Consider the following 11,333-nt stretch of genomic DNA (forward strand, 5'->3'; position numbering starts at 1 on the left):
CAGCTGAAAGTTGGCTATCAGGTAAAAAATACAAGGAAACTCACCCAGATATGCACCTTTAAGTATGTTCGATGCTAACTATGTTTCTATGGAAACAAGGTGCACAGCATGATGCACTGCTAGGCAAAGACAGTGCTGCTGAGCTGTGACCAGCTGGGTCGGGTTCAGTTAAGTCATCCCAAAAGTTCCAGTAAACATATCTGTGTGTTTGCATTGAGCTGCTTGACTTCTGTATGAGACGATGAAGCTCAGGTGGTGAAGCATACTGTAATGTGTGTGTGACTCTTCAGATCCAGGCCTGTTGGAACTTATTAATAACACCAATGTTCACTAAAACGCAGAAAGGTAACAGTTCTTTGGTTGGTACTAGTAGGAACTCTAGTTTATTTCAAGAGCAAAGCTGTTTTGGTGCTTCAACACCTGCCATGTTTGCAGTCAGTTCTTTAAGATTTCTGACTGGAAGGTTAATCACTCAGAGATAGAGAGAGAGAGAGAGAGAGAGAGAGAGAGAGATTTGTTTCTTATAAACTTATGTTTGGATTAATGACTGTAAATTGTTTTAAGACTAAAAGCCTGATGTGTGATTCCTGGATTTTGTTTTGCAGACCGGCATGGTGCACTGTGATACGGCCGTCGGGACTCCAGACTACATCTCTCCGGAGGTGCTGAAGTCCCAGGGAGGAGATGGTTATTATGGGAGAGAATGTGACTGGTGGTCTGTAGGGGTCTTCATCTTCGAGATGCTTGTTGGTCAGTAAACATCTCATGAAGTCAAAGTGACAGTACAAAACAAGAGTGACATAAATAGTTTTTAATGTAGTTTCCTTTGCTAACTTCCTGTAATTGCTGTTAGGTGATACGCCGTTCTACGCCGACTCCCTGGTCGGAACGTACAGTAAGATAATGGACCATAAGAACTCTCTGAACTTCCCCGATGATGTGGAGATCTCTAAAGATGCCAAGAATATCATCTGTGCCTTCCTGACTGACAGGTATGAAGAGTCAGAATGTTTCAGTTTTTAAATGTTGATGTGGTGACACCAGCAGGGAGCACATAGTGGCTTTTTATGAAGGGTGTTTTGTACTGCAGACGTTATATAACATGCTGATGCTATAGAGCTGTAAATAGCACACTTATGTTTACCACTGGTTTGGTTTGTGATGCTTTGGGCCAGAGGAAATCAGAGTCTTGCTTGCATTTAAATGTAATCACTTTCAGAATAGAATATGTATGAATAGGTGATGTTTTCCTGACGCCACTGATACTGTTGAACCGAGGACAAAGGGCAGCTTTAGTCACCGGTCCACAACTCATTCACTCTCTTTGTTTTGAGGGAGGTGCGATTGGGCAGGAACGGCGTGGAGGAAATCAAGCGACACCCTTTCTTCAAGAATGACCAATGGACCTTTAACACCATCAGAGAGAGTTAGTATTGAACACGGGCTTCACCTGAGCCCATGAAATGAGCATTTTATGTGACTCAAATACCTTTCCCAGTATTTCACACTTAGTTTCTGTCTCCGTCTCTGTCTCTCCTCAGCGGTCGCCCCTGTGGTCCCGGAGCTGAGCAGTGACATAGACACCAGTAACTTTGATGAGATTGAAGATGACAAAGGCGATGTAGAAACCTTCCCCAAACCTAAGGCCTTTGTTGGAAATCAGTTACCTTTTGTTGGCTTCACTTACTTCAAAGAAGACCAGTAAGTCTTCACTTTTTCTAGCCGTCTCCAGTCCATCAACGTTTTGACATACATAAAAAAAATAACAGCTTATAGATTTGTTCTCAACTGTGGTCTTGACTTTGTGTTGATTTGCTCCTTCTTCAGGTTGCTAAATGCCTCCAACAATTCCTCAGTGGCCCATGAGAATTCGAAAGGAGAGGTGGGTGCTGTCACTTCCACACACAGTAACTGCCCAGTGCACCATGATGAGCTGCAGTAGCACATGCCGCCCCCTTCTTAGCTTCTTAGGGAATAAGGCAGGCATCAGTTTACATGGTCGCACTGAAAAGCATTAAGGATTACGATGGAAATGACTCAGAGGAGGATTTCTTCTCCTGATCCCATGATTTATTAGTACTTTGGTAGAATTTCTGTGTTCTTAGCCGCAGAGAAAGACTTTAGCTGTTTCAGGGTAAGTGGCTGAGCTAAAAGCTAATCTGGGGAAGACCCCCCCCATCACAAGCAAAGGCCCTGTTTTTTTATTTCAGTTTGACAATCCCTCCTCAAACACTGTCACTGCAATATGTCTTCTAAAAGTTTTAGCTCCGCAAGAAATTACAATATGTGTGTGAGCCATAGGGGTATTATATTTATTTTGAGGGTTAATTGTTTTCTTATGTAATGAGCTTATCCTTCAAGTCCAAGTCAAAACGTTAAAGCTGCAATAATCAGTGTATTTTTTATTAACATCAAAGATTCAAATGATGATGTGTAATGTGAGAGCTGTTGTTAGTAACCAGAAACCCACAGAGAATTATCACCTGATTTTGCGACTGAATCCTCAGTCCCACAAAACTTTTTATTTTCTTTTAGCTCATCGTTTTGGTTCTACAGTCTGCAGCTTTATGTTTTGGTTCAGCCTGCCAGCTGACTGGCAGAGTTAACGATGAGCTGGTGAACAGCATTTAGCAGCTGAGGAGACAGAGAAAAGAAAAAAAAAAACTGCCCCCAGGAGTTGGTGGAGACCAAACAATAGCTCAAGAGAGTGAATATTTGACTTGCATCGATCAGGTCGCCAGAAACAAAACTCCCAAATGAATTATAATGATGCTCTGTGTCTGCTAGATGTGCAAGTAGACAACTATTTACACAATTTAAAAGGTGATAATATGTCAGCTTGTTCAGCTGCCTCCAAATATTCAAAAATCAGTTAATGCAGATTTACTGATCACTTCATCAATGTACAATTCAAAAAATGCTCCTGACGAGTGCCAGTTATGTAAAATGCTTCATTACATAAGACACATTTGAATCACAGGAAAGATGAATGACATGCAGCAAAGGTTGCTAACAGGTTTTTAACTGGAGCATCTGATGAGTTCTCCAAGTCATAAAGACCTGTGTGATTGGTTGATTTTTTTTTTTCTACAGTCAGCAGCATTGCAGAAGAAACTTCGCCACCTAGAGGTGCAGATCAATAATGACAAGCAGGTTAAAGATGATCTCGAGCACAAATACAGGTACAGTAGCTGTTGCTCCAATAACACACTCGAGCACAGTGGCTCTAATTGTCAAAAGTTTTATAAATGTCCTGTTTCCTTTTCCACAGAGCTACCATGAGTCGTCTGGACAAAATCTCTAAGGAGCTTGAGGAAGAGGTAGGCTGATCATTTCAAAATCTATAGTGCAGACACCTGCTGCTGAAGATCACTTGAATATTTTTGGCTTTGTCTCACTTTTAATATTTGGCTGTGAAACAAATGAGTTTCTCCTCCGGGATCATGTTAATCTTCTTCATCCATTTTTATGGCTTTTCCCAAAAGCTGTGTTTAAATCAGAATAATGATTTCTTATTATCCTCCCTTGACCACATTTCAGTTGAATACCAATGTGTCATATCCAGTGAGGTTCAGATGGAGGGCCGGCAGAATCCTAATAGCCACATTACAGCGTCTGTTGGGATTGAGATTCGTATTAAACCCAGAGATAAAGTTATGGAATTACAGCAGCGTTAAAACCAGCCATGTAGGACAGGCTGAACAAAGTGTTTAATGGCTGATTTTAGGTGAGCGGAAGGAAGAACCTGGAGTCGAGTATGAGGCAGCTGGAGAGGGAGAAGGCCCTGCTGCAGCACAAGAGCCTGGAGAGCCACCGCAAGGCTGAGAGCGAGGCCGACAGGAAGCGCTGCCTGGAGAACGAAGGTGATTTAAAGGCTTTTAATTCAGTTACACATCATTAGTTCCTAATATGAGAACTTACATTTACTCTGTTGCATAAGAAGTTTAATGGCAATAATCATATTAGTATCATTAGTATAGTAGATTAGATTAAGACAAGATGTCATGTACTAATGTGACACAATGGATTCATTATCCTGTTGCATGATAAAATGTTTTCTTTTACTTACAGAGTGAGACATTAAAATATACTGTTTTTCAAGTGGAGGCAGATTTGATGCGTCCCACAGTTTATGTGTTTTTGGGATTAGAGTTTTTTCAGAAGCCCTTAGTGCCAAAGGATCATGGTGATTTTTAAATACAGTTAATAAGGGACACTGTAAAAAAACAAAAAAACAAATCACCTCTTGACAGCTTCTTGTGTGAATTTAGCAATGTTTTGGTTTGCTTTGGCTTTTGGTGACAAAATAATTTTGATGCAAGTTTACAGAAAGAGATAATGTGGATGATACTGCCATCACCTGGTCAAATAGACATGTGAAGCAGAGGAAAACAGTATGAAAGGGCTATGCTATAATATAGTTTCTTTGCCTTTGCTATTTTGATATTCTAAAATAACACTTGACACATTTTTATTGCACCATTGTCCTGTTCCTAATAAAGGATGAATACCTGAGTTTTGTGTCAGAAAACAGTGTTGACTTTGTTTACATTCTGCTCTTTTCCACTGCTGGAGATTGCTGGAGATGTAATAACAGCTTATATCAGATACTTGATGCATGCTTTAACTTAACTTAATTAAAACAGAGCTCATCAGTCTGTGTTCTTCTGTGTCATACAGTCAACAGCCTACGAGACCAGCTGGACGACATGAAGAGAAGAAACCAGAATTCACACATTTCCAACGAGAAGAACATTCACCTACAGAAACAGGTCAGTGTTACTTAGTGTTTAGTTTTGTCAGTGGGATATGAATTAGAAAAGCTTTTCCTTAACTAGTATTAAGATTTATGTCTTTGTATGCATTTATTTTTGAGTTATAGGATTGCAAACAATGTTTTGTCTCACTACATCATTGATTGGAGATATTATGGAATAAAGCCTTGATATAAACAGACATCAATAATATATAAAATCACTCTAAACAGGTGCCAATTAATGTGTGTCATGTATTTCATTGAGCCATTTTTTGTGTATGTAATATACTTCATCTGAAAGTAAGAATGCACAAGACTCACAGCATACTGTAACTGTCAACAAAGAGATTAAAATAAAGTGATGAGTAACCAAATCAAACTCCTGACTGATCTTCAAACACTTTTTTCAATCATTGTCGCCCTCAGTTGGAAGAAGCCAACACTCTGCTGCGGGCCGAGTCTGAGGCGGCGACGAGGCTCCGTAAAACCCAGACGGAGAGCAGCAAGCAGCTGCAGCAGCTAGAGGCCAACGTACGCGAGCTGCAGGACAAGTGCTGCCTGCTGGAGCGCAGCAAGCTGAGTCTGGAGAAGGAATGCATCAGCCTGCAGGCGGCTCTGGAGACGGAGAGGAGGGAGCACAGCCAGGGCTCAGAGACCATCAGCGACCTGATGGGTAGGTGAAACAAACACAGGCCTGGAAAGACTCTGAATATATGTATTTTTATTTGTTTAATTCTTAAGGTGACTTTTTCCAGCCAGGGTCTTTTCACATTCGCTCCTACCAAACCCCTGTGAACAATAAACTAAACACAGGAGACAACAGGCAACACCTACATATGAGTATGGGAATTTGTGTGATCAGGAAAAAAAAATCTGGTCATGAATAGTTGGAACAGGTACATGGCTGCAGGCTGCAGGTGTGCACTTCAGTGTGTGAAATGCTGTTTTAGGAATTGCTGATATGGTTACCTGCATTTTCATGAGGTGGAAATTCTATTACACGCATTGTTTAAAAATGAGTTTTCTCTGCCACTTCAAATCGTTCTCCTTCTGCCTGCCTTCCAGCTTACATGGCAGATTTATAAGAGGGCAGTGAGGTGGCCAAAAGCAATGTACCACACAAACACTGAGGGCACCAAAGTAGGCTTTCCGGGCCTCAAGAGTTTGCACTGTCGCCTGAATCCATTCAGCAAACAACACATTCACTGTCTGTGGTCTGTGTGTGAGAGAGGTTGATTTGAATTTATTTGTAAGAGTTTTTATTAAAACAGGTTTGTCTGGAGCGGCTGTACGGAGCCACAAAGGCCACGAGTCCAGATATAAAAAAATACAAATGATAATATATATGTAAATGATATTTACAGAGACAAGGCTTAAGCCGCCTTTGTCACGCTGGTTTAACAAATCTTAGCACAGAGAGTGAGTATGAGACACTCAAAAGCCCTTGAATAAAACAATGGCTGACCAACATGCTCCATAGCAGCTGGTCAGTGTGCGACAGTAGCAGGTCCCAGGATTCATTTATTTAACTATTCAAGGGAGCATGTTTACATCAAGGCTAATAATTCAACCATAATCTGATTAAAGCAGCACTCAGGCTATTTAAACTGTCTTATAAAGACTTTTATCTGATTGTGTGAATTGTGGTGAGGTCATACTGGAAGCAAACGCAGCTCGGTCTCTGCATTTGTTTGAATGTGAAAATGTTGCAGTCAGCTTTGTTTCATCAGCTTTTGTCAAATTGCTATTGTAATTAAATCTGCAGTGAACCACTTTCTCCAACCAACCAGGATAATGGAGAGAAATCATTCACTTGAACCATGTTAATATTCAGAATCCAAATATTATCTAAAGCTGATTACTCTGAGCAATCAGGATATTGTGTGTATGTAAATAAACTCATTGGAGCGCATGGAATTACTGACAATAAGACAAGGAAAAGAAAAATCCCTGACCTGCCCGCTGTGGCTTTGATTGGTGGGATTATGTGTAAGCATATAGTGCATATAGTGTACGATGAGGATGTATTTTTTCTCATTGAAACATGCTTCTCTGAGGACTGTCTTGTATTCATCTTGCAGGACGGATCTCTGGTCTGGAAGAGGAGGCACGTCAGCAGAGACAGACTCTGTCCAAAGCTGAGGCTGAGAAGAGACAGCTTCAGGAGAAGCACACTGACCTAGAGAAGGTACATCAAGAAAATCTAACTGAATTGTAACTGTAGAAGCACTGTAGTAATCAATGGTGATGATTTCTTCCATTGAACAATTCAAACTGCCTTTAGTTCAGGGACAGCATTGTTCCCTGACAATATAAATGAAAAAATAGAGCAGGCATTTACTAAAATCATTCAGAGCTTTAATGCATTTACTATAGCAGTTAGTATTTTTGCATGATTGAAAGGGTGCTGTGTTTCTGCCAGGATGTTTGTTGTTATAGTGATAGCCAGGTTTCTCACAACACCTCCACCCTTGTTTCCTGTCTGTATAGGAGAAGAGCAACAAAGAGATTGATTTGACCTACAAGCTGAAGGTGCTGCAGCAGGAGCTGGAGCAGGAGGAGAGCTCTCATAAGGCCACCAGGGCACTGCTGGCAGACAAGAGCAAGATCAAAGTAACTATAGAGGGAGCCAAGTCAGAGTCCATGAAGGGTGAGGGCATCAACCTTTTGTTTCGAGGATGTTGTTCTCTCACCTGCTTGTTTACTTCAACAGCCTGTTTATCCCAGCTTGGACCACATTAGACATTATATCCTGTGAAGGAAAAAGATTTAATGTAAGACTCGAACTTTCTGAAGTGATGACTTCACTGACTTCACTCTAGTGCAACTTTTTATTTGTGCAACAATTGCTTCAAAAGGGAAGTTACATAAGTGCATGGTCTAAATTCTGTGTATTGATGTAATTTCAGTATTGGTGAGGGTAGAAATCCACTGGGATTGTGGCTATTAAAATATTGTGAAATTAAGATATATTGAATATTAATTTATACGTTATCTCTTGCTGGTCTAAAAGGCTGCATTACAGTAAAGTGATACAGTTTTTTGTTGTAATTCTGCCTCGAATGAGCAGTGAATGAATACTGAAGCCCAGATCAGCTCACGTCCATGTTATAATTCCGATTATCTTTTTCCTCTGAGTTCAAATGAGCCGAACCTGGTTAAGATTAAATGTTTTATCAGAGAAATGCAATATTGTCAACCCTGCCAGAAACTCACAAATAGTGTGTTGCTTTATCATCAAAGTGAAAACTTGATGGTGTTTCATTTGCATTTTAATTTGTTATATAAGCTTTAACAAACACAGATGAACTGTATTAGAATTTAAAAATAGTTAATTTTTTACAAACAAATCACAATTTTCCAGTATGTGTGAGTTCCAGCTGTTCTGTCAGTCTAAGAGTAAAAACCTAAAATAAATCACAGTGGTTTTCTTCACCGCCTCACCACCTTATCTCGTCTTCACACTCATGCAGAGATGGAGCAGAAGCTGGCGGAGGAGCGAGTAGCCAAACTGCGTCTGGAGAACAGGATACTGGAGCTGGAGAAACACAGCAGCATGATGGACTGCGACTACAAACAGGCATTACAGAAACTAGACGAGCTCCGCAGGCATAAGGACCGCCTCACTGAGGAGGCAAGTGTTTATACTCTGTGCAGGAGACCAGTGAAGTGTTTAGATATTAAATGAAATCTAGAGAAACAAATCCTGAAGCTTATGTAACATTGTGTCCATTCTGAGGTGGAGAGGAATAACAGTCATTCAGTTTACAAAGACAGGAAGTGCAGACAGAAGAATAAGAAAGGCAAATTTAACATTATAAACAGTATAAACAGCCAGTCCTCATTTCTCTCTCCTTCTGTATTTTGTCCCTTCTTTCAGGTGAAGAACTTGACATTGAAGATCGAGCAGGAGACCCAGAAACGTACCCTGACTCAAAATGACCTGAAGGCCCAGAACCAGCAACTCAGCACTCTGCGAACCTCAGAGAAGCAGCTCAAACAGGAAACCAATCACCTGCTGGACATTAAACGCAGCTTGGAGAAACAGAACCAAGAGCTGCGCAAGTCAGTGCACATTTCATTATACTCTTTGCATCTTACTCTTTGCTTGCACTCCTACTGTCAAGTTGAGCCAAAACGAGCATGATGAGTAATACAGGTTTTTTGTTTTTGTCCACAGAGAAAGACAAGACACAGACGGGCAAATGAAGGAATTACAGGACCAGTTAGAGGCTGAGCAGTATTTCTCTGTGAGTCTGTAATTCTTCTTTGTTATTATAAATGTTGATGTAAAACGGCACAGTGCAACACATTAACATTCTGTATCTTACTGAGTGTGTGGGCAGTAATGTGCCATCAGAACAACATTCCTCTTATTTCAGTGGCTAATGCACGTTGTTGTGTGCAGTGAACCGCTGCTTAATGGCACTTGAATGATATGTTTCCTTTTATCATAGTTTTATTTTATCGACTCATCTGCACACACTGTATATATCCATTATTGTTATGAAACTGTCTTGCTTCTCTTGTTAATATATTACCTGTGAGTTGTGTTTGACCTGTGTCCTGTGTTTTCCAGACGTTGTATAAGACCCAGGTTCGTGAGCTGAAGGAGGAGTGTGAGGAGAGGAACAAACTCACTAAAGATGTGCAGCAGTCTCTGCAGGAGCTGCAGGAGGAGAGGTGATTCTGCTGTTTGAAAAAATTATTGTTTCCTTTTAAATCCGCTTCAAACGCCGGTGACTAAATCCAAAAGTGCTTTGTGAAACGTGACCAACGGCAAGACAATATAAGGAAGTAGCAGGCAGTTCATTTACACTTATGAACGAGACGTTTATATTCTGTGTTAGTGATTAGTAATTGTTCAGTCTTTGATTTTGTTCTTTAACTTCCTTCAGGGACTCGTTGGCAGCTCAGCTTGAGATCACTCTGACAAAGGCTGACTCAGAGCAGCTGGCACGCTCCATCGCTGAGGAGCAGTACTCAGACCTGGAGAAGGAGAAGATAATGAAGGAGCTGGAACTGAAGGAGATGATGGCCCGCCATCGCCAAGAGCTCGCTGAGAAGGACATCACCATCAGTTCGGTGCGTTGCATTATCCTCTGACTCGTGCTGTCACAGGAACTGTCACACAGCAGTGCATGCTCAAGCATTCTAAAGACACAGTGGAAACAGAAATAAACTTCAGTGTTCAGGTTGGACAACAGGTGGCAGTGGCAGACAGTGTAGACAGTGCTCATAATGAATATCCTGTTGTGTGCAGCTGGAGGAGGCCAACCGCACCCTGACCAGTGACGTTGCCAACCTCGCCAATGAGAAGGAGGAGCTGAACAACAAACTGAGGGAGGCAATAGAAGGTATTTAAACTTCAAACGTTGAAACCAAAATTTTATCACATGCAGATTCTGGTTTTTGGGTTCACATTTCACATTTTTGTTTCGGTGTATTTTCAGAGTCAGATAAATCAAAGGATTGGGAGCAGCAGATCAACCAGATGAAACAGATGTTTGACAAGCAGCTGCAGTCTGAGAGGACACTGAAAACTCAGGTGAGTCTGTGTTAAACTCCAGCAAAGTGACTGCTAATCATATGTATGTAATACTATGTATGTGCTTCACTGTTACATACACTAAGAGAGCAATTGGGGAGGTTTTGTTTTAAAATTAAAAGAGCTCATTTTAGAGAAGACCTGCCCTTTTGATCTGGGTTATTTTCTGGGAAGCGACCCAATCAGATCCTGAAGCTCTCTTACAACCAGACAACTCTGAAACTCACGTCCGTCTGCAGGCCGTCAATAAGCTGGCGGAGATCATGAACAGGAAGGAGGTCCGGGGCGGAGGCAGTCGCCGTGGCAATGACACAGACATGCGGCGAAAGGAGAAGGAGAACAGGAAGCTGCAGCTGGAGCTGAGGTCGGAGAAGGAAAAACTCAACAGCACCATCATCAAATACCAGAGAGAGATCAACGAAATGCAAGCGGTAGGTCACACAAAGTTGACACCAGAATTTTGATTTCTCTTGTCTCTGATGTCAAGTATAATCATTCCCCATCCTCTCCAGTATCTTTGACTGGATCTTGTTTCTTCTGTTGTTTTTTTTTTTTTAAATTGTAGCAATTGGCGGATGAGAGCCAGATGCGTATTGAGCTGCAGATGGCTCTGGACAGTAAGGACAGCGATATCGAGCAGCTGAGGAACCTCCTGCAGTCGCTCAGTGTTCAATCAATGGACTCTGCCAGTGTCAGCAGCGGGCCGGAGTTTGATGCTGATGATGCGTTCGCAGGTAAGAGCTTGACCACTGTGTGACACCTTCCCAAACATGTCAGTCTATAAACTTCATATATACAGAATAGATTTGGTGTCATTTAGGGTGACATAAAACTGTGACAGATATGTTTTTGTTTTTGTTTTTTTTTTTTAAATTTGTCGGTTGGACAAGGTTTAACTTTTGAAGGTATTTCTGACTTTAAAAAGATAAGTTTATGTGCTTGCAATAGTTGTGCCACATTTGCAATGTGTATGTGCAAATGTAACAGGAAGTAATTCACCCTCTTGCATAACTAAATCCACTTTCAATA

The 11,333-nt window shown here is 41.2% G+C and overlaps 1 protein-coding gene across 1 annotated transcript in view; it reads left to right on the forward strand.

Moving 5' to 3' along the window:
• The window catches only part of LOC111673732 (rho-associated protein kinase 2-like), a 28,191-nt gene extending 17,130 nt beyond the window's left edge, over nt 1-11,061 (forward strand). Inside the window, exons 6-26 of the mRNA XM_023431585.2 lie at nt 606-750; nt 854-992; nt 1,335-1,426; nt 1,542-1,701; nt 1,828-1,882; nt 3,094-3,182; nt 3,272-3,320; nt 3,728-3,863; nt 4,681-4,772; nt 5,183-5,429; nt 6,838-6,944; nt 7,247-7,406; nt 8,230-8,390; nt 8,637-8,821; nt 8,937-9,006; nt 9,336-9,439; nt 9,655-9,841; nt 10,020-10,113; nt 10,210-10,304; nt 10,544-10,735; nt 10,870-11,061. Coding sequence (XP_023287353.1) covers nt 606-750; nt 854-992; nt 1,335-1,426; nt 1,542-1,701; nt 1,828-1,882; nt 3,094-3,182; nt 3,272-3,320; nt 3,728-3,863; nt 4,681-4,772; nt 5,183-5,429; nt 6,838-6,944; nt 7,247-7,406; nt 8,230-8,390; nt 8,637-8,821; nt 8,937-9,006; nt 9,336-9,439; nt 9,655-9,841; nt 10,020-10,113; nt 10,210-10,304; nt 10,544-10,735; nt 10,870-11,061 — 2,751 coding nt within the window. The remainder of the gene's footprint in view (nt 1-605; nt 751-853; nt 993-1,334; nt 1,427-1,541; nt 1,702-1,827; nt 1,883-3,093; nt 3,183-3,271; nt 3,321-3,727; nt 3,864-4,680; nt 4,773-5,182; nt 5,430-6,837; nt 6,945-7,246; nt 7,407-8,229; nt 8,391-8,636; nt 8,822-8,936; nt 9,007-9,335; nt 9,440-9,654; nt 9,842-10,019; nt 10,114-10,209; nt 10,305-10,543; nt 10,736-10,869) is intronic.
• The last annotated feature ends 272 nt before the right edge of the window (nt 11,062-11,333 follow it).

The sequence above is a fragment of the Seriola lalandi genome, unplaced genomic scaffold (genome assembly GCF_002814215.2).
Source record: "Seriola lalandi dorsalis isolate HSWRI2012SDOR001 ecotype SW California unplaced genomic scaffold, Sedor1 jcf7180002054925, whole genome shotgun sequence".
Lineage (NCBI taxonomy): Eukaryota > Metazoa > Chordata > Actinopteri > Carangiformes > Carangidae > Seriola > Seriola lalandi.